The sequence below is a fragment of the Sciurus carolinensis genome, chromosome 1 (genome assembly GCF_902686445.1).
Source record: "Sciurus carolinensis chromosome 1, mSciCar1.2, whole genome shotgun sequence".
Taxonomy (NCBI): domain Eukaryota; kingdom Metazoa; phylum Chordata; class Mammalia; order Rodentia; family Sciuridae; genus Sciurus; species Sciurus carolinensis.
Genome location: NC_062213.1, coordinates 91,460,794 through 91,485,336, shown reverse-complemented (window position 1 = coordinate 91,485,336; position 24,543 = coordinate 91,460,794). Strand labels below are relative to the sequence as shown.

Genomic DNA, 24,543 nt, shown 5'->3' with positions numbered 1-24,543 from the left:
TGCCTCTGAGTTCAATCCTTGGAAACCTCCCCCCCACACACAAGAAAAGAGAAGAATAAAATTAACAATACATGTTGGTGAGGATGTGGGAGGAAAGTTTAACTCATACAGTTCTGGTGGGACTGCAAATTTGTGCAACCACTATGGAAAGCAGTATGGAGATTCCTCAGAAACTTTGGAATGGAACCACCATTTGACCCAGTTATTCCACTCCTAGCTTTATACCCAAAGTACTTAAAATCAGTATATTCCAGTAACACAGCCATATCAATGTTTATAGCAGCTCAGTAACCAAGCTGTGGAACCAACCTAGGTGCCTTTCAACAAGTGAATGGATAAAGAAAATGTGGTATATATACACAAAGCAACATTACTCAGCCCTAAAGAAGAATGAAATTGGCATTTGCTGATAAATGAATGGAACTGGAGACAATCATGCTAAGCGAAATAAGACAGTTCCCCCAAAAAACAAAGGCTGAATATTTTCTCGGATGTGTGGATGCTAAACACGATAAGAGGTTGGTGAGGTAAAAATAGAAGTTCATTGGATTAAACAAAGTGGAATGAATGGAAGGGAGTGGGAATGGAAATGAGAAAGATAGTAGAATGAATCAGACACTTTCCTACATTTGTATATGAATATAGGACCAGTTTGTATACAAATAAGCTCCACCTCATGTAAAACCACGAGATCCTAATTAGAATAAGTTATACTGCATATATCTATAATATGTCAAAATAAACTCTATTGTCATGTATATATGAGAATAACAAATAAGAAAAGAAAGAAAAAATATAAATCCTGATTCATGTCCCATCATATGCAGAATTATACATTGTATACACACATGATTCAAAATAGACAAAAATATGCAAATTTTAAAGAAAACACAAGAGAAAAATTTTGCAACTTGGAGTAGACACAAATATATTTGGGAGGATAGAAAATACAGACCACAAGAAAAGTAATTGACAAATTGAAATATATTAAAATTAAAAACTTCTGATAAAATTAGGCAATGTTGATGTTTATACAACTATATACTAATAAAATAACATAAAAACAAGACTGAACTATGCACTTTCAAAGTGTAAATTTTGTATTATGCAAATTAAAATTCAATAAAACAATTACAAAAAGGTTGATAATCAAATGAGAATGTAATTACACAATGAGAACATATTTGCAAAAATGTTTCTGTTAAAGGTTTTGTATCTAGAATATAAAAATACCTCTTACAGGGTGTATGAAAGATGCTGGAATGACACAGACATCATTACCCTACGTACATGTATGATTACACAAATGGTATAATCTAAATCATGCACAACCATAGAAACAAAAAGTTGTACCCCATTTGTGTATAAGAAATCAAAATGCACTCTGTAAATCTTTTTAAAAATACCTCTTACAAAAATAAAGGCAAGCCACTTAATTATCACACATTTGCACAATACAAGATACATATAGAGTAAATAAGAACATGAAAAAATGCTGAACATACTTAGTCTTCAACTTCTTCAGCAGTTCAACAGATGAATAAATTTTAGTATATTCATAAGATGAAGTACAACTAATCAATAAAAAAATGAGCAGATAACTAAAACAAGATGAGTGAATATCAAAACTATTGTGCCACATGAAAGTAATTAAACAAAAAATGAATGTGCTATATGAATCTATGTATATGGAATTCTGAAAAGAGTCAAGAAATATTTACACAGAACAGATTAGGGTTTTTCTAGGTACAGAACTGGGTAGGATTGAAGAAAAGAATAGGAGGGGGTTCTAGCAATGCTATGTGACTTGATTGAGGTAGGTGATGCTTGGACATGTGAATTTGTCAAGCCTTGCTAACAGTACATTTAAATTGTGAAATTTGTGTAGTTTGTAATTTAAATATCCATATGTTCATTTTAAATGCAAAAATTATTCTATTAAAAATCAAAGACAAAAAGAACCCTTTTTAAATCTAAGACTAAATGCAATATTTGAATCAAGTAGTCTTGCAAATCTATAAAGAAAAAGTGTAAAAAAGAAAATAAAAATGATGTAAATAGAACCTTTCCAAAGGATAGATGTCTGATAAAGTTACTTAAAATATTTTCTCCCTTATAAGGACATGGAAAAGAAATCAATATATAATTTTTATCATTCTTCTTGTACTGGAATATAATGGATTAAAAATAGCATTATACATGCTATGAAAAAATTAGCATCTTCATATATAATTAGTGAAAGTACAAATTTGTATAGCCTTTGAGGAAACTGTTTGCCAATATAATGCATGTTATAATTTGAAATGTTCTCTGAATAATACTGTAAAGATGGTGAACTTTTGATCAAAGAACAATTTCATTTTGTTGCTTACAATATAAAATTCTGGAATATCTAATGAATTGGGATTGATACTTTTTGCACATATACACAGTACAGAAAGTTTCTGCATCTACTGAAAAATTTGAGGTAGGATAAAATAGAATTGCTTTCTGAAAGTAAATCAGAAATCTCTCTAGGCATTTATAGTTATAGGAGGTTTCAGGGAAGAATTAGAGACTTGTATATGTGTTTGGAATGCTAACAGAACCAATGTCAGGAAGGATGTTCTTGACTTTCAGAATTTTGGAAACTTCCAAAAAAGGTTTTAGCTGTTGCAGCACTGATGGGAGAATTTTGGGAAATCTTTACATCAAGGGCAAAAACTGAATCTGTCATGGGACAAGTGCTGGCATTTCATGCTGCCAGAAAACTCTGGCTTTCTTATTCTTCTCTCATCCAAATGACTCAGGCATGACCCCATTTGTAAAACTCTTCTGGCAAGGGAATCTGGAAAAGGGAGAGAGAGAGCGTCTGTACTGCTGTCTGTAGATTACTGTTGCAGTAGAACGAAGTAGATTGAAATAGCAGAGGTCCAATCTCAATTTCCACTTTTGTGTTTCCTGCTGGAATGCATACATGGAGCAATTTCTGAGTTCCCCTTTTTGTCTCCTTTACACTATTGACCTTTTCCTGCACCAGTGTCCAGCTCTTTTCGTTACTGAGATACCATACTACCAGGAAAAGTAGTCCCTATAACACTTGTCCTTTTTCTAAATGATGTTGTCTTAAATGAAAATTTAGAAAAATGATTGCCGTTTGACTTCAGAATTTATTTGGGGATTTAAATAGAATTCTATCAACTCGACAGATTAGTTTGGATGTTAGTGGACAACTATACGGTAGTTATCTGAGCAAATATATTCATACAAAAACAAGCATTTAATGATAGATCACAACCAGATTTTAGATATTTGATAAAGATTTAGGTTTTGAAGAATAACCCAAATCCAATGAGAACTTCTGGGGGCAAAATGATAAATTTGTGATAAAGTCCTTTGCGAATTTTTGTAAACCCTAAAGTTGAGAGCCACTGTACAAATGTATAAAACCCCTGACTTAAAATTCAGTGAGTATTTTCTACTTGGTCAACTGGCTTACAGTCTTAACTGTGGTGGACTCCCCTTTAGAATTCCTGACAGATGGACTCAACTTCTGTTTCATACACAAATAATTTTACTCCTGGCTCCTTTTCCCCAAACTCTTCAACTAAGGCCACATTTGAGAAACTGGTGACATTATTTTTCCAAAAATAAGCCTGACTTCTAATTAACCCCAAGAAAAAGTCTCCAGGGCAGTAGAACTAACCTCAAGAGTTCAGTGATCAGAGTATATGCCTCTAATAACCATGACCCTTGCTGTTCAAAACCTCTGAAGACAGTCACTTATGTGAGAAGCTGAGAGTCCTGATGGATGGAGGAGACTCACTCCATCGATGCATTGAGAGCCTCTGTCCTATGGCAGATTCCCTCTCTTCTGCTCTTCTCTCAGACTCTGATCTGTGGTTTAAATTTTACTTTCCAGAGAATCCCTGATACTGAACAGTTGCTTGTCTTTGAATTGGAAGAAGGAGAATGATACAGGTCCCTGCTGAGCAATGTTCCCATATTAGAGGGACTTTGTGGGGCCTGGATATGAGTGTTGGATCATACATGAGAACACTTTTCCTCCACCCCCATATAGTAGTTTCTGGTAAGTGGCAGGAATGAAAAGGAAAACCAAGGGCTGGGGGGATAGCTCAGTTGGTAGAGTGCTTGCCTTGCATGCACAAGGTCCTGGGTTTGATCCCCAGCACCGCAAAAAAAAAAAAAAGGTGACTACTTTTCATTCCAATACTATGAATGATTGGGAATGGTCTGTACATTTCTCTGATTTTTTTCTAGATGACTGTACTGGATCATTTTTGCTCCCAGCTAGATTTCCTTTCTTTCCATTCCTCTTCTTTTTTTTTTCCTTTTTCTTTTCAACCAGTAGAATCATGGATTAAATAGAACAGTTACCCCATCTCTCTCTTTTCACTTTTCTCTGCTATCTACTCAAGGATGTGTGTTTTTAGCTATAATTGAAGTATGCTTCTTAAACTCCATTTTAATTAGGCAATTTTATGAAATTAAATTTTTTCATGTGTATTTTAAAAGACAAAAATCTCACTTCATACTCTTGGAGGCTATCTCATAATTTCTCCTAGCTAATTACTTGATGCTTTCCCCTAAGATAAATATTAGAATTTCTCAAAATTTTCACATATGACAGCTCAGCAGATTGCTCCCTTATTTAGTATATCCAGCACCATATGTATTGATCTTTTATTTAAATCCAGATTATATAAAATCTCTATGGAATATCTGAGAGTTGGAAACACAAACAGGGAAGTATCATCTGCAAGGATCATAACCTGAATTCTATACATGTGTACTCGATTATAAGGGGGATTTTGAGAGCATCTAAGCACAAAATCTGAGACTATCTGAATCAAAAAATCTCAAGGGCCTTGTATACTTAACTACTACCCTATGTCAAAACATTTCTGCAAACTATTACCATGGACTACTGCTTTGTACCTTCCATGAGTCTAACATTTTATTTCAGTTCTTGTTTATGTAGTTCCCTTTAACTTTAAAACAAGGAGATTGAATATCTATGTTAAGTGTCTCTTCTTGAGTCACACAAAAAGAATTATAAAAATGTAGTTATTCACACTCTATATTGAGAAATTTCTTATATTTACTTTATGATCTGTATCTATTTGGTTGGAAGAGAATTCTAATTTTTATTCTTGTATATCTTTCTATCATAGTACTGATGATGAAATACTCTTCTAGTCCCTGATATCACCTTGAGCAGATGGGCCTGCCTGCTCAGATGAACTGCGATGCTAGGTTCCTATACATCATGAAAAGGGACAATAAATCAATTACAGAATTCATTCAAGCTATGGGGTTATATTAATAACTGTGTAAAACTTCTTGTCACTAGTATCGACTGACTATATGAGTCTGAGTAACAAATAATCAAACTTAATTTTCTTTGGATTGGTAGATACAGGTACTCCTTCAGAACAGAGAATTTTAGCTTCTGTTCTCTACATTTTACATCATATTTATCACATGATATAGTGGGCAGTAGATGTGAATTAGTGCTAAAGAGAGCAGATGAAAGTCTTCCGGGACAGCAGTGAGACAAGAATAAGCAAGGATCATAAATTTATATTTTCCTTAGTGTTTTGAAATTCACAGAACTCCATTGACTAGTGGGTGGGTGTTATGTGGGGAACATTTTGTCTTTCTTTATTAAAAAAATACATAAAAACTACACACACACACACACTCACTCTCTCATGTGCATGCGTAAGTTGAAGTTATGTCACAGAACTTTGTATAATTACATGTAATTCTAATAATTATAGATGTTAATATTAAGTGAACAAGTAGTAGTAAATTATAATAGCAACTAATAAGTTTTGGTTATGTCATTATAGATAGACGTTAGAGACTAGGTTTAGGATGAGATTTCGGTAAGGAAGAAAAACATATTATCTATAAATCTAGAAATAGAAGCAATGAGTTTCAGAAATGTTCATAATTTTACTTAGAGTCAAGAAAAAAATATTGGTTGAAAAGATGCAAAAAAAAATTCTGATAGAAAATGAGAAAAAGTTCTCAGCATGAAATGATGCAAAAGTCTCAGATATAAAAAAAATGAACACTGTATACATAGTGGATGATTTTTCTGTTCCCAAGACTATCTTATTATCAGGTCAGGAAGTTGGAAAATGCATACATGGAAAAAATACCTCATCTAAAGTCTAAAAATTACATTAGAAATAATTCTTTCTAGCACTTTGCAAACTGATTTCAGTAGTAAAACATTCAAAGGAATTTTTATTGGCCTACCACTTTGTAAAAGCTGGTGGTTTCTGAGAGGGAAGTGGAATCTGTGAAATGGCAATTGTCCATACTCCCTTCCACCTTGTGTGGCAAGATCTGAGTTGCTTCTGAAAAGCTTGATTTCTATAAGTTTCTCTGTGGAACCTCAGAAGGGATGAACTGCCATGTGCAGAAAAATGTCACAAAGTTAGTCTCTTTCTACCACCTGGGGACTTATCATTCCTGGATAAGAAAAAATATTGCCTTTAATGTTATAGTCTGCTCCACCTTTGATTTGATGTACTAGTTTCTGGAGCTTCAAGCAGTGTTTCCAATTGGCTTCCTATTAGTCAGTCCTTTGGAAATAAAGCTAATTTCTTCTTTTTTTATTGTTTTGTGGAATGTGATAAGATAATTGTAAAATATTGAGATAAAGTATGTCACTTCCTTACAACATATCTCAGCCTGTTCATAAATTCATAAAACAACTTGTTCTCCTCCAATCCCCAGCATTTCCCAGTGCCTTCTCTTCCTCCTTCCTGTTCTAATCCACTGGTCTGCCTTCTGCTTGTTTCCTTGTTTGTTTATTTATTTGTTTATTCATTCATTCATTTACTTAAATTTGTGCCTCACAGTTAGACAAAAAGTGTAATTCCTTCTGATATATTCCTGTATTCATGTAGCACAATTTGATCAGTTTCATAATTCTTCCATTCTGCCTTCTGATCAGTATCTGATTGTTCAAGTTAACAATGCTTTCTTACAGAGAGCTAGATACTTTGGGTTTATAGTGAGAAAAAAAATAATGCATATGAAAGAAAAAGGGAAATCTGTTAGACATTGGCATAATGCTTGGCTAAAATGATGAGATGTTTTTATATTACAAAAAAGCCTCCCAACTGGAGACAGTTATTCTTTGGTATATTTACCATCAATTCTTCTTTTAGCAGACATTTTAAAGAGGGAATAAAGGAATTCTACCAAATATCCAGAAGCAAAGATCACCTGCAAACTTCATGCTGAGGATCCTGCACATTTCTGTTTTCTTCATGGATCCTGGCCTACACCTGTGTCCCTGACTCTCCTGTATAGAACTGTTGTCTATGGAGTGGGTCAATGAGACCTTGGTGAGGGAATTTGTTTTCCTGGGCTTCTCAGCTCTGGCCAGCCTCCAGAGGCTGCTCTTCGTGGTTTTCCTGCTCCTCTACCTCTTCACTCTGGGCACCAATGCCATCATCATTTCCACCATTGTGCTGGACAGAGCCCTTCATACCCCCATGTACTTCTTCCTCTCGGTCCTCTCCTGCTCTGAGACCAGCTACACTTTTGTCATTGTGCCCAAGATGCTGGTGGACCTGTTGGCTCAGAAGAAGACCATCTCCTTCCTGGGCTGTGCCATCCAGATGTTCACCTTCCTCTTCCTGGGCTGCTCTCACTCCTTTCTGCTGGCAGCCATGGGTTATGATCGCTATGTGGCCATCTGCAACCCACTGCGCTACACTGTGCTCATGGGCCACGGGGTGTGCTTGGGATTAGTGGCTGCTGCTTGTGCCTGTGGCTTTACTGTCTCTCTGGTCACCACCTCCCTGGTATTTCACCTGCCCTTCCACTCCTCCAACCAACTGCATCACTTCTTCTGTGACATCTCTCCTGTCCTCAAACTGGCATCTCAACACTCCCGCCTCAGTCAGCTGGTCATCTTCATGCTGGGTGTATTTGTCTTAGTTATCCCACTGCTACTTATCCTGGTGTCCTATGTCCGCATCATCTCTGCCATTCTAAAGATCCCATCCACTGTTGGAAGGTACAAAGCCTTTTCCACCTGTGCCTCCCATCTCATTGTGGTAACCGTTCACTATGGCTGTGCCTCCTTCATCTACTTAAGGCCCAAGTCCAATTACTCTTCAAGCCAAGACACCCTGATATCTGTGTCTTACACCATCCTCACCCCATTGTTCAATCCCATGATTTATAGCCTGAGAAATAAGGAATTCAAATCAGCCCTTCGAAGAACAATGAGTAAGACTAGATATCCTCTTAGCTAAACAATCAATTTTACATTCTTCATGGCTATCATGTGCCAGAAAAATATGTGCTTGAACCTGTTTTCGCATTTACTTATCCCAATATACTATAACATAATATTTTCACTTGAAAAGTACATTTTACACATTATTCAATAAAGCTAAGACATTCTGGTTTTCTCCCAAGTGTGCTTCTTCTAACAAGTTTAAGAATATATGAAAAGGTTTACTCAGTTCCAGGAAAAATTAATTACATCTTACTGCACAGCATATTAGTCATTCAAATGAGAGCAAATGTACATTCAAGCTGATAAGAGCAATTGAGCAGAGCAAAGATGGTATCTAGTCTAGCTCCACCAAACAGAAGGAGGTTCTCTAGCTGCCTCCTCCCTTCTTGGAAGAAAATGCACGACATAGCCCCCTTCCATTCTGCAACAAACCTTAGTGACATTTTTGTACCCTCATTCACCACCTCAGACTACACATTTACCTATCTTTACCTTCACGTTTTCCTTCCTTTGAGACTGGGACATCCTGATAGAATCCATCCAGGTTCTGTTCATATGTTTATCTTTCCTGGCCAATCTTGGCAGCCCCCACATATATTCCTTAAATAACAAACATATTTATTCTCTTCAAAGGAGTTTCTAGCATTGTATGTGTTACTAAAATTTCTCAAGTTATTCCAAACAAAGACTTTGAATTAATGTTCATGCAGAGAAAGATCAGGAGTCTCAGGATGACCAGAAAATCCATTGAAAACACCTCAAAAAACTTCTCTGATCACATGAGATGAAACCAAACATCCTTCATGAGCCTGACTTTATCATGTCGTCTCTGCCTACCTCTCCAACATTATTATTTCTGAAGTTGTCATTATCCATTTCCCATAAGTGCCTAGTTGTGCATTCTGAAGCTCACCATACTTTTCTGTGCCCCAAATAGACATGATTGTATTTTCTCAAATGCAGCTGCTTCACTTCAGAGAAGTTTCTTTTGCTTAACTTGAACATACAATCTTATATTTCAAGAGACTCTCAGCCATCCCTTTGTTTCTAAACCTTCCCTATCATCTGCTGCACCGTAATATTGGGATTATGCTCCACTTTCTTTATCTATTCATGGCATGCAGGATCTACATTTTGGAATTTCTTATCATTTAAACAATTTCTATTACTTCCTTAATGTACATCAGATATCTTAGCCACTGCAAATATGTGATGAAAAAAATATACGGGATCTCTGATCATAAACCTTATGGTCTGTTTCAAACCAATCCCAATAAGCAGATAAAGTCAGGAAAAATACTTTAGAACCAGTGTAAATCTAGTTGATGTAGAGAGTGCATGCAGGAACATCAAGAGGGAAGACAAAAAGAAATTTTATTTTTATTGAATATGGGACTGTATTACCAGAGGAATAGTCCTTTTAAATTTTTATTGATGCTTTAAAATTAAACATAATAATAGGATTCATTGTGACATGTTAATAGATGCACATAACATCATCTGGTCCATTTCGGTCCCCAGTGCCCCCTTTCCCTGTGCTCCCACTCCCCCAGTGTCCTTGCTGTGCTCTATGCTGTCCTGTTGGAGGCTGACACTGCACCTATATTCTGAGTGTAAATGGGAGTCATCAGTAAATGGGCGCACTGGGGAGATTCCTTCAGACGAGGGCAACGTATCCATAAGCCCTGAAACAAGAAAGATCTGGATGATTTAGAGGTGAGCAAGGAAGGTCAATATAAATTCTTATTTAAGATATTTGTAATTGAAAATTTTAAAAAAGATGTATATTCATTGTGTATGATATGCTGTTTTAATCTCAGTATATATTATGTAATGGTTAAATGAATACAATTAGCTTATGTATTACCTCATACTTATTTGTTACATGTGATTAAAAACACCTGAAATATGCTTTTAGCAATTTTCAAGAATGCAATCTGTTGTTATTAGCTGTAGTCACCTTGATGTACAACAGTTCTCTTTAAGGTATTCTTCCCATCTAACAAATTTTTGTTACTTTTTGACTAGCGTCTCTGCAAACCACCCAGCCTCTATCCCTACCCACAGCCCTCCAGTAACCTTTTTTCAATTCTATGTTTCTATTATTTGACTTTTTAAAATTCTACATATATATGTTATATTATATGGAATTTTTCTTTCTGTATCTGACTCATTAAATTAGCACAATGTCCTCTGGGTTCATTTGTGTCCCCATAAATGACAGGATTTCCTCCTTTTTAATTAGATGAATAGTATTATATTATGTGTATATGCACCATATTTCATCTATTAATCCATTGATGAACACATACATTGATTTCACATCTTAGCTCTTGTGAAGAATGTTACAATCAACATAAAAGTACAGATAGCTCTTTAAAATACTTATTTCGTATCTTTTGAATATATACCTATTTGAATAATTGCTGGATCATTTGGTAGTTCTATTTTTACTTGTATAAGAGCACACTAAATGAAATAACCCGACACCCAAAAACCAAAGGTAGAATTTTTTTTTTATATGTGGATGTTAATTCACAATAGGGGGGCAGCTAGGGAAAAATAGAGGTACTTTGGATTAGGCAAAGGGTAGTGAAGGGAGGAAAATGGGTATGGGGTAGGAAAGATAATAGAATGAATTGAACATATTACCCTATGTGCATATATGATTACATGACTGGTATGATTCTATGTCACATACAACCAGAAAAAAGAAAAATTATACTCCATTTATATATGATATGTCAAAATGCATTCTACTGTCATGTATAATTAATTAGAACAAATAAATTTTAAAAAATTTGAAAGCATAACATCACATTTAAATAAAGAGCACGCATCCTGTTTCCATATGTGCTATATTAATTAATATTCCTATCAATAGTGTGTAATCATTTCCTTTTCTCCACAATCTCTCTGTATTAGTCTGATCTGTGTTGCTACACAAACATAATTCAGGCAGATTAACTGAATAAAGAAATTATTCCCTTGGAAGCTCAAGGGCATGGTGCTGCCATCAACTCAGCTCTGGAGAGGGTCTTCTTGGTTGTGTCATATCATGGCCATGACAATGATAGGTACACCTGTGGGAGGAAGAACTCACATCTACAAACGGGAAGCCAGAGAGACACTGGGATCCCAAAACCCCTTCTGAGAGCGCTCCCTCAAATCCACTAAGGGCATCCCACCAGGCCCCACCTCTTAAAGGATCCCCAGCACCTCCTTGTAGGAGCATCCTGAGGACCAAGCTCAAGATGAACCTGTGGAGGATGCTCAGTCACAGCACTCCTCAACGCTTGTTTCATTTTTTATAAGTCTCTCTAACAGGTGTGAGGTTTGCACTTGACTTTCCATCATGGTTTGTGCTTTTATTCTTTTAAATATATGTGTTTGCCATGTTTATGTCTTCTTCTGAGAAATATCTGCTCAGGTAATTTTCCCATTTTTAATATGGTTGTTTCCTTAATATTGAGCTCTTTAAATCCTTCTGTATTTTGAAGAATAATTTTTATTGCATATATGGTAAGCAAATACATATTCTAGTTGATAGGTTTTCTCTCCATTTGAGGATTATTGACTTTGCTATGCAAAAGGGTTTTTATTTTGATAAAATCCCATGTATCTATGTTTGCTTTGTTACTTGTGTTTTGGGGACATAACTACTTTTTTTTTTTCTTAACTGTTACTACAATAAATTTGAATTTACTCCTGTATGAATATAGAACACAACCTTGCTATGATCCAGGTTTTTGTGTAATTTCTGCCATGACAGTGATTCTAGTCATATCAATGAACTTCCCATCCAACTTTGAGCTTGCTCTGCTACCTTCGTGCCCAATCTTAATGAAAGTTAACTCCACCCACACAGTCAAGCCTCACAGGTGGAAGTTGTCTTCACTACTCCTTTTTTCATTTCTTATACCACAGATTAAAGTTGCCATAAATTCCTGATGATTCTAAGGGTGAAAATTTCTTTAACCACATTTTCTTTCTATAGAATCATCCTGTAGTCTTTGCATTATTGCAAGAATGAGTCTGGTTGTCACTAAAGTAGTCTTTTCAATGAGATCAAGGAGGCATTAAGGTTGTCGGGAAGGTTGAATTAGATAATACATGATGAGCACTTAGAACAGTGTCTTCATAGAGTAAGCAACATTTAAGGGTTTCATGTTATGATCATTGCCTTTCTCAAATGAAAATCTTATTAGATAATTTCTCAGATTATAAACTCTTCAATAGTCCCTATCAGATATGAAGGTAAATTTTTTAAAATTTATTTTTATTGTACACAAATGGGATACATACTCTCTGTTTGTACATGAAGTAAAGCCTATAATTTGTGTAGCCATACTTTTACATAGAATAATAGTGTTTGATTCATTCTGTTATTTTTTCTTCCCCCCCACAACCCACCCCTTTTTTTCCTCTATACAATTACTCTTTCCTCCATTCTTATCTCCTTCCCACCCCCCACTATGTGTCATCATCCACTGATCAGGGAGATCATTCGTCCTTTGGATTTTTGAGATTGGCTTATATCACATAACATGATATTCTCCACTTTCATCCATTGGCCTGCAAATGCCATAATTTTATTATTCTTTATGGCCAAGTAAAATTCCATTGTATATATACACCACAGTTTCTGGCTATTGTGAATTGAGCAGCTCTGAACATTGATGTGGCTGCATCTCTGTAGTATGCTGATTTTAAGTCCTTTGGGTATAGGCCAAGGAATGGGATAGCTGGGTCAAATGAGGATTCCATTTCAAGTTTTCTAAGGAATCTCCACACTGCTTTCCAGAATTGCTGCACTAATTTGCAACCCCACCAACAATGTATGAATGTACCTTTTTCCCCACATCCTCACCAACACCTATTGTTGCTTGTGTTCTTGATAATCGCCATTCTAATTGGGGTGAGATGGAATCTTAGGGTGGTTTTGATTTACATTTCTCTTATTACTAGAGATGTTGAACATTTTTTCATATATCTTTTGATTGCTTGTACATCTTCTTCTGTGAAGTGTCTGTTCATTTCCTTAGCCCATTTGTCGATTGGATTATTTGTATTCTTGGTGTAGAGTTTTTTGAGTTCTTTATAGATTCTGGAGATTAGTGCTCTATCTGAAGTATGATTGGCAAAGATTTTCTCCCACTCTGTAGGCTCTTTCTTCACATTGCTGATAGTTTCCTTTGCTGAGAGAAAGCTTTTTAGTTTGAATCTATCCCAGTTATTGATTCTTGCTTTCATTTCTTGTGCTATGGGAGTCCTGTTAAGGAAATTTGATCCTAAGCCGACATGTTGAAGATTTGGACCTCCTTTTTCTTCTATAATATGCAGCGTCTCTAGTCTGATTCCAAGGACCTTGATCGATTTTGAGTTGGGTTTTGTGCATGGTGAGAGATAAGGGCTTAGTTTCATTCTATTGCATATGGATTTCCAGTGTTCCCAGCACCAATTGTTGAAGAGGCTATCTTTTCTCCATTGCATATTTTTGGTTCCTTTGTCTAATATGAGAAAATTGTATTTATTTGGGTTTGTGTCCATGTCCTCTATTCTGTACCATTGATCTTCCTGTCTATTTTGGTACCAATACCATGCCGTTTTTGTTACTATTACTTTATAGTATAGTTGAAGTTCTGGTATTGCAATACCCCCTACTTTACTTTTACTGTGAAGGATTGCTTTAGGTATTCTGGGTTTCTAATTTTTCCAGATGTATTTCATGATTGCTTGCTCTATTTCTGTTAAGGTATGTCATTGGGATTTTAATTGGAATTGCATTGAATCTGTATAGTACTTTTGGTAGTGTGTCCATTTTGACAATATTAATTCTGCCTATCCAAGAACATGGGAGATCTTTCCATCTTCTAAGGATTTCTTTAATTTCTTTCTTTAGTGTTCTGTAGTTCTCATTTGTAGAGGTCTTTCACCTCTTTTGTGAGATTGATTCCCAAGTATTTTATTTTTTTTGAGGATATTGTGAATGGGGTAGTTTTCCTAATTTCTCTTTCCAAAGATTCATCACTTATGTATAAAAATGCTTTGGATTTATGAGCATTGATCTTATACCCTGCTACTTTACTGAATTCACTTATGAGTTTTAAAAGTTTTTTGGTGGAATTTTCTGGTTCCTCTAAATATATAATCATGTCATCAGCAAATAGGGATAGTTTGAGTTCTTCTTTTCCTATTCGTATTCCTTTAATTTCTTTGGTCTTTCTAATTGCTCTGGCTAGAGTTTCAAAGACAATGTTGAATAGAAGTGGTGAAAGAGGGCATCCCTGCCTTGTTCCAGTTTTTAGGGGGAATGCTTTCATTTTTTCACCATTTAGAATGATATTGGCCATGGGCTTAGCATAGATGGCCTTTACAATGTTAAGGAATGTTCCCACTATCCCTATTTTTTCTAATGTTTTGAGCATGAATCGTTGCTCTATTTTATTGAATGCTTTTTCTGCATCTATCTAAATAATCATGTGATTCTTTACTTTAAGTCTGATGATATGGTGAATTACGTTTATTAATTTCCAGATGTTGAACCAACCTTGCATCCCTGGGATAAAACTCACTTGATCTTGGTGCACTATCTTTTTAATATGTTTTTGTATGCGATTTGCTAAGATTTTGTTGAGAACTTTTGCATCAATGTTCATTAAGGATATTGGTCTGAAATTTTCTTTCCTCAATGTGTTTCTGTGTGGTTTAGGTATCAGGGTGATATTGGCTTCATAGAATGAGTTTGGGAGGGTTCCCTCCTCTTCTAGTTCATGGAATACTTTGAGAAGTATTAGAATGAGCTCTTTTTTGAAGGGTTTGTAGAACTCGGCTGAGAACCCATCTGGTCCTGGACTTTTCTTTGTTGGTAGGTTTTTGATGACTTCTTCTATTTCATTATTTGAAATTGGTTTATTTAAATTGTGTATGTCCTCCTCGTTCAGTTTAGGTAATTCATATGTCTCTAGAAAACTATTGATATCTTTGAGATTTTCTATTTTGTTGGAGTAGAGATTTTCAAAATATCTTTTAATTATGTTTTGTATTTCACTCGTGTGTGTCGTGTTATTTCCTTGTTCATTCATAATTTTAAAATTTGAGTTTTCTCTCTCCTTCTCTTTGTTAGTGTGGCTAAGGGTTTATCAATTTTGTTTATTTTTTCAAAGAACCAACTCTTTATTTTGTCAATTTTTTCTATTGTTTCTTTTGTTTCAATTTCGTTGATTTCAGCTCTGATTTTAACTATTTCCTGTCTTCTACTACTTTTGGTGTTGCTCTGTTCTTCTTTTTCTAGGACTTTGAGCTGTAATGTTAGGTCTTTTATATGTTGATTTTTTTCTTCTTTTATTGAATGCACTCCATGAAATAAATTTTCCTCTAAGTACTGCTTTCATAGTGTCCCAGAGATTTTGATATGATGTTTCTTTGTTCTCATTTACCTCTAAGAATTTTTTAATTTCCTTCCTGATATCTTCTGCTATCCATTCATCACACAATAGCATATTATTTAATCTCAAGTTGTTGGTGTAGTTTCTGTTTTTTAGTCTGTCATTTATTTCTAATTTCAATCCATTAGGATCTGATAGAATACAAGGTAGTATCTCTATCTTCTTGTATTTGCTAACATTAGCTTTGTGGCATAATATTTGGTATATTTTAGAGAAGGATCCATGTACTGCTGAGAAGAAAGTGTATTTGCTCTTTGTTGGATGGTATATTCTATAATTGTCTGTTAAGTCTAAATTATTGATTGTGTTATTGAGATCTATGGTTTCTTTGTTCAATTTTTGTTTGGAAGATTTGTCCAGTGGTCAGAAATGTGTTGTAAAATCACCTAATATTATTGTGTTGTGGTCTATTTGGTTTCTGAAATTGAGAAGGATTTGTTTGATGTACATGGAAGAGCCAATGTTTGGGGCATAGATATTTATTATGTTATGTGTTGCTGATTTATGCTCCCCTTAAGCAGTATGAAATGTCCTTCTTTATCCCTTCTGACTAACTTGGGCTTGAAGTCCACATTATCTGAAATGAGGATGGATACCCCAGCTTTTTTGCTGTGTCCATGTGCATGGTATGTTTTTCCCCAACCTTTCTCCTTTAGTCTGTAGGTATCTCTTTCTATGAGGTGTGTCTCTTGCAGGCAACGTATTTTTGGATCTTTCTTTTTAATCCAATCTGCCAGTCAATGTCTTTTGATTGATGAATTCAAGCCATTAACATTCAGGGTTATTATTGAGATATGATTTGTATTCCCAGTCATTTGGCTCATTTTTTTTTTGACATGACTTGGTTTCTCCTTTATTTGACTATTCCTTTAGGATAGTTCCTCCCTTTGCTGATTTACATCATTGTTTTTCATCTCTTCCTCATGGAATATTTTGCTGAGAATATTCTGTAATGCTGACTTTCTTTTTGTAAATTCTTTTAGCTTTTGTTTATCATGAAAGGATTTTATTTCATCCTCAAATCTGAAAGTAAGTTTTCCTGGGTATAAGATTCTTGGTTGGCATCCATTTTCTTTTAGGACTTGAAAACTGTTTTTCCAGGCCCTTCTAGCTTTTAGGGTCTGGATTGAAAAATCTATTGATGTCTGTATTGGTTTCCCCCTGAATATAATTTGTTTCTTTTCTCTCACAGCCTTTAAAATTCTGTCTTTATTTTGTATGTTTAGGTATTTTCATTATAATGTGCCTTGGTGTGGGTCTGTTGTAATTTTGTGTATTTGGAGTCCTATAAGCCTCTTGTACTTGATTTTCCATTTCATTCTTCAGATCTGGGAAATTTTCTGATATTATTTCGTTGAATCGATTGCTCATTCTTTGGTTTGTTTCTCTAAGCCTTGCTCAATCCCAATAATTCTTAACTTTGACCTTTTCATGATATACCATAATTCTTGTAGATTGTGTTCATGATTTCTTACCATCTTCTCTGTTCAGTCAATTTTTATTTCAAGATTAAATATTTTGTCTTCAATATCTGTCTTCCAGGTGTTCTGTCCTATTAGTTATGCTTTCTATGGAGTTTTTAATTTGGTTTATTGTTTCCTTCATTTCAAGGATTTCTGTTTGGTTTTTTTTTTTTTTTTTGATATCTTTATTGAAATGATCTTTTACTTCCTGTATTTGCTCTTTTAACTGTCAACTGGTGCAATGATTCAATGCCTGCATTTGCTCTTTCATCTCATCATTCAATGCCTGCATTTCCTCTTTCATCTCCTCGTTTGCTTCCCTGATCATTTTAATTATGTACATTCTGAACTCCCTTTCTGTCATTTCTTCTGCCATGCTGTCATTGGATTTTATTGATGTAACATCTAGATTTGTTGGGGGTATTTTCTTCCCTTGTTTTCTCATATTATTCAGGTATCAGTGAATCAGTGAGATATTGCAGATTTCCTCTATTGACTTATAGTTTCCCGAGGATTTCAAGTATATCTCCTCCTAGCCTTCGGTAGCCTGAAGTCTTGGAGTAACTTGATAATGCACTGCTCCACAAGGAAGCTGCCTCTCTAGGGGTGGTGGCCTTTAGGTGGGGTATATTTCTTGCTAGTGTGCAGAGGTGCCTCCACTTATTGACCAATGGTCATCCAAAGGGGAACGAGGCTGCGGGCTGAGGCAAGGCCTGTTTGGGCCTGTGTCTCTGATTTTACTGTCCTTGTGAGAAAACTTCACCCAGCAGGGAAGACTCACCTGGGGGGGACTTCTCGCTGGTCAGCTCCCGTCCTAGAAGTTCCCCTCAATCCACGACTACCGCCTGGACTGAGCAGCCTTCCTCTGCAACGTTCCCAGGGGCCCAGACCTACCTCCTGGGCCTGGGAGCCTCGCCCTGCGCTGAAGAGTCTCCTTAGGCTGCCCCTCCTCAGAGAAGCTGCCCGCAGTCCTGGAACCTTCACTCTGTCCCTAAGGGTCTCTCTGTGTGACTCCTCCACCAAGAAGCTGCCTAGGTCCTGGGACCATGCTCTGCATCAAATCGTGTGGCTGCAAGCCTCCTCCTTTGAGCAGCTGCCTGGAGTTCTGGTGCAGTCTTTCTGAGTCCAAGCGTTGTGCTGAGTGACCTCCTCTACAATACTCCAAGTTGTCTGAGTTCGCTGCTCCAGCGTGGGTAGGGGCGTCTCATTGGGCAACTCTACTTCACAAAGATCCCTGCATCCCAGGACCTACCACCCCATCCGGGACACCTCCCAAATGGGAGAGACTCACCCGGCGGCTTTGAGTTGGTTCCAAGTCTCTCAAAACCTCGTATTCCTGAATCCTGAGTCCTGGAGCAACATGAAATGCAGACCCCTCTAGTCCACCATCTTGAAAACCTTGAAGGTAAATTTTAATTTTATCATCACAATTCCTACCAAAGTGCTTGCTATTCCAAATGATGGCACATTGTTTCATGCCTCATAATCATTACTTACATTTTCCAGAAATATGATTTTCTTATGTTTTGTCTGCACACTATTCAGACAAAGGTTCACCCAAGCAAAACGTTCTCTAAGAAGATATTAACCTCAAATAATCAAATTCATAATTATTTTTCATTTGCTCTCATAGTGAGTTGATGCATTCTCTCTCTTATAGCCCCCTCATGTCATTCTGTAGTCAATGCTTTCTCTTGCTTCATCCATCAGAGCTTATATTTCTTAAGGTAGGGAATATCAACCTCCAGAATACAATTCAAAAGAGAAACTGGCACTAAATATAGGCCTCAAAATTAAAAGATAAAATGTTTCTGGGTCTTGCAGCTGAATGCTCCCAACTGATGTTGCTCCTCCACAGTTGCCCTTTGCTGCTCCCATTGGATCTTACAGGCACCTACAGTCCATGGCTCTGTCTTTTCTCAAACCTACTCCTTCCCTTGAAATACAAGATAGAATTTGGCAGTAGAAAAGCAAGGACATCATGACTTCAGTCAAGGGAAAAAAAGCAGGAACCTTAGGAGGAAGGCCATGGAAGAGGATTGCCAGGACTTTTCTGTTGACAGTGCCCAGCAGTCTCACTAGAGAGTAAGTTATCCTCCAGCAAGTTCAAAACAGGAAACCAACTAATTTCCTCAATCTACTTCATAGTTTATCACTTGCGAATGATAAACTTGACTTCAGATCCACTTTCCCCTGGGTTTATAATTGCTGATTGCAGAGAGGTGGAATTTGTGTGAGAAGCATTGTGATAATGGCTCCCTAGGGTGTTGGGTATTCAAATTATGGAGTAGGGAACTGATGCGATCTCAGAGGTGATGACTAGCTGCACCTTTCAACTTATGTTCTATTTGGAAATTGTTAAGCTCTTCTTAAAGCTGGGTCCCACAAGCACATGAGAGTGAAGGATTGCAGGGCAGTGACAGGAGGAATAGCTGGATAGTGCCCAGGAAAAGGTCTTCAGGTTAGGAAAAAGAACAACCATGGTGATGCTGCAGAATGGTTGTAGGAGCTTCTCTATTGTCCACATTTCAGAGAAAGAAGGAAGAGAGGAAATATGTAATTAGAGTCTCTCATGTATCATTCTGGGCTATAATTTTTTTTAATTACATTGTCTGATAATCCTCATAATGCCTCAAATTCTAGACACAAAACTAAGATCCAGGAAGATTAAATTCATTGCTCAAAGAAAATAGTGAGATAAATATGTGAATTTATATCTTTTTCCTGCATCTCTAGGGGTTCCTATAGAATATATATCTTTATATTTTGACTGGTCATGGGAATTACCTTTACACCTACATGAGAAATGCCTACAAATCAGTGCAATGATTTACTCCTCATGTATCAATTTGTTTATTCCTTGATTTTTACAGGTATAATTTGGATATTTGCCACTTAGCATGAAGTCTGATGCTGCTGGGCTCAGTGAGATATATATGAATACCTGATACTTTCACATAAACTTTTGTCAAATGACCAGCAACCTGGTTTTTCCTTTATAAGAGGTAAAAAAAAAAAAAAAAAAAAAAAAAACAGGTAAGAAAGATCATTATCTACAATAATGTAGAATATGAGAGTTTGTAGAATATATGCTTCATGAGGACAAACATTCTGTTTTGTTCTTGATGTGTTCAAAATACAAACACTTGATGGAGTAGATAGAGCTTAATATGTGCCCAGTGAATCTTTGTTAACTTGAAAGAACTCTTGGGAACCTGATTTGGAGAAAATGATTTGAACCATCAGAGGATCTGCCCAAGCACAGGTTGAGACATGGCTATCATGACATGGTTCACCGAGTGCTCAGTGAACTACATGAAGTTCCTTGGATAAAAATATAGGGATCCAATCTAGCAGCTAGAAGAGAAGAATGTGGAATATCACAGGAAACCTTTTCCTTTCTCTTCTTATTTTGCTGTGGAATTTGGAGCCATATAAGGTTTTCAGGGAACATTGTAGGATTATGAGTAAGAAGGTGCTTAACGTACATTTCACTGTCTCCAGGACTGCCACTTCTCAGCTGAAATGTTTCAATACCCACCTTGCTACGTGTTCTATCTCTGCCATCTTCTCAGCTGTTCTTTGTCCACAATACCATTCCTTTTTGTGTACTTGCTGCCCAAATAACTCTGGAAAATAATCTCCATTGCCCAGCCCAAGTCAACACGAGAGGAGGTTTTAAAATATTGATAGCTCCTGCCTTAATTTGTCTTTTCTAATTTTCTCCCTTCAGAACTGTCAGTTAAGGAGGAAAGGCAAACAATATTGAAAATAAAGTGTGTCATGAAATGTTTAATTTGATTTTCAGATTCTATAGTTCTGTCTCTAGAGAAGAATCACTCATGACAAAAATACCACAAACAGGATCCAGGGAGCCAGAGGAGGTAAAGAAAGCTCATCCTCTAATAAGATGTAGCTAACTCAGTTGTTCAGCCCATTGATTTGTATATTCTAGATCCTTAGCTCCACCTGCAAGACAAATAATAAATACATCTTAATTGTCATCTACCATTCATGTGCACATCTGCATACACAGACACATGGAGATGCTCTTTAAATAGAGTTTAGTCAGATCAGATGCTCTTTCCCTTGATGTTCTCTTCTGCTTCCTTCACCTACTCTCTATTTATGTTTTTTTACTCAATAGTTTGATTATTTTTGTATGGGAAATAGGAGTTTCACGTAATAAAAAGATACATGCTGAAAATCAGAAATAATAATTCAACAAATTCACTTGAACCAAAACTGACAATTTATCAAAATCATTAGGCATTATTGAAATGCAAATTAAAGCCTCATGAGATATACTCAGTAGAATGTCCAGAATAAAACAGTGCTAATACCAAATGCTGATAAGGTTGCAGAGAAAATGGATCTCTCATACATTATCGGTAGCTGTGTAAAATGTTACTATCACTTTGGAATGTTTTTTGGAGGTGTTTTATAAAATTAGAAATTGAACATGCATTTGTCTTAGGACTCAGAAATTATACACCTAGTATTTTTCCCAGAGAAATAAAAATATATATTCACACGAAATCCTACAAATGTCTATAGCAAACTGATTATTAATAACAAGAAGTTGAAAAAAAATGACCTTCTGTGGGTGAATGGTTAAAGAAATCTTAGAATATTCATGCCTATGGTATCTTACTATTTAGTAAAATTGAATGGAATACTCATAGATGTAATAACTTCACTGGATCTTAAGATAATATTGCTGAATGAAAAAAGTAAGTCCAAAAAGTCACGTGCCATATCTTTTCAGGTATATAATGCTCTTGAATCTATAAAATCATAGAGATGGAGAACAGATGTGTGGTTTCCAGTAGACAAGGTCAAGGCAAAAGGATGGGTGTGAACATAAAGGTATAGTATGAAGGTATTTGTTCATGCTGATGAAACAATCCTGTATCTTTATTACAAGAGTTTAATTGTATAGAACTTCACCTACTAACCAACCCCTACACACATACTAATCTATGCTTTAGGAATGGTGAAAATGAAATAGATCTAACAAACAATGTTATATCAAGGTGAATTTCTTGGTTTTAGTACAGTTATATAAGATGTCCCTATGAGGGAAACTGAGTGATGGTCCATGGGACTCCATTTTTGCAAATCTGAGACTGTAATTATTTTAAAATAAAATCTTAAAAGGCTAATGATAACACTTAGTTAAATGATGATCTTGCTTACATCTCTTTCACCCTTGTAAATATATGGCTTTGAGGATTGACCTCAGCTTTTTGTGCAGTGGGGAGTGAGGAGAGGAGAGTGGAGGGATGTGGCAATGGGAAGGACAGTGAAATGAGGACATTATTACCCTATATACATGTATTATTACACTACTAGTGTGACTCTGCACCGTGTACAGTCAGAGGAATGAGAAGTTGTGCTCTATTTGTGTACAACGTATCAAAATGCATTCCACTGTCATGTCTACTTAGAACAAGTAAAAAAATGAGATCAATGATATAGTCTATTAGAACATAGGATTAGGTTTGTGGATTGAGGAGAACATGCAGAAATTTGAGTCTTGAAGACAACAGGAAGAGTTTTGTTTTTTTTTTTTTTATCATAGATACTGGAATTCTGAAGGACTTAATAAAACCAGTGAATTCATGGCAATATGATTAAAGTATGCTTATCTTTATCTGGAGTAGGATTATTATATTGTATTGATATATATATTTATATATATGTATAACTTAAACATTCTATGCCTAAAATGTGTTCTCATGTAGAATAAAATGTACAATTTTCAATATTACATAAAATTAGTCTACCTATTAAGGACCTCATGTTATCCCTGTGACCCAGGAAATGTTATGCTATATGGTGAGGATAAAGACAAGCAAGTTCCAACCTCTATTTAGTTTTTAAAACTGATGATGTGGACCTCTAAGTTGTATCAATAACCCTATGATGGGATGACAATAAAGATTTACCATTACTGTCTTGGAATGAAGGGTTTAGATGGAAGAAATCTGTGAGGAAAATACTAGTATAGAAAATAATACCACTGAGAGAGTGGTTCCTGCACAGCTGGTGCTGTTCTCTGCACTTAACCTGTGCTCATGCATTTAATGCTCATGACAATTCAACTTCTAGATGGGAAAATTACAACTGAGAGGTTAAGACTGCTCCAAGATCACTCATTCACCAAATGCAAGTTATCTGCCTCTGGTTCCATACAAATATGACTGCCTCTCTTAAACCCCACACTTTCATCTTGTGTTATGACTTAGAAATTATCTTGCTTTAAGGACATGTTTGTGTGTAAATTTGTTATAGTGGAGTAAATTTTATAATGTGAACGTTACTGGGATAAATCTGATGAATATACCGAAGGAGCTCAATATATTTTGATGACATTTTTCCTCATTTTTTTGTTATTGAAGATTGAACCCAGCACCACCCTATCACTGAGCTAAGCCACCAGCCCTTTACATTGTTTTTTATTTTGAGACAGATTCTTGCTATGTTGTCCAGATAGCCTCAAACTTTGTGATCCTCCTGCCTCAGGCTCCCAAGCAGCTGAGATTACTGGTGTGTGCCTCTGCATCCAGCTTGTTGAATTTCATTGTGCTAATTTGCAACTAATTTATACTCTTGTTAGTTAATATTTTTGTTGCTGGTCATTTGACCCAAATCACTACTGCTAATTTGATGAGTGTACATGATCTCAGTTTGATTCAAATGAAGTGAAACGAATGTTTATGTTGGGTGCACTCTCTTCATATTTTATAAGCTATGGATTTATGTACAGTTTTAGTTTTAGATTCTCAATCAGTTTTTTTGTGCTGTAATATTTTAATTTGTTTTAATTAGTTATAGAGGACAGTGGAATGCACTTTGGTACATTATATATAATGGAGTATAATTTCTCATTCTTCTGGTCATACAAGACGTAGAATCCCACCAGTTGTATAGTTATACGTGTGCATGGGGTAATAATGTCTGATCCATTCTACTCTCTTCCCTACCCTGCACCCCTCCCATCCCTTCACTCCCCTCTACCTAATGTAACTCTATCCTTCCCTAGCACTGTCCCCATTGTGAAATGGCTTCTGCATATCAGAAAAAGAACAAAAGTAGGCACAAATCTTCGCCATGTCAGTTTAGGATCTGACTTCTTAACAAGAATCATAGAGCTCAATAAGTATAATCAAGAATCAATAAATGAGATGGTTTCAAACAAAAAAATGCTTCTCAGCAAAGGAAACAATCAACAAAGTGAAGAGAGAGCCTACAGAATGAGAAAAATATCTTTACCACATCACGTTAGATAGAGCATTAATTTCCAAGATATAAAAAGAACTCAAAAACTGAACACCAAAAAAACAAATAACCC

The 24,543-nt window shown here is 35.9% G+C and overlaps 1 protein-coding gene across 1 annotated transcript; it reads left to right on the top strand.

The window, feature by feature from the left end:
- Window positions 1-7,346: 7,346 nt before the first annotated feature.
- LOC124964569 (olfactory receptor 10K1) lies at window positions 7,347-8,288 on the top strand. The gene has a single exon (XM_047525030.1). The coding sequence runs from the start codon at window positions 7,347-7,349 to the stop codon at window positions 8,286-8,288; it is 942 nt and encodes a 313-aa protein (XP_047380986.1).
- The last annotated feature ends 16,255 nt before the right edge of the window (window positions 8,289-24,543 follow it).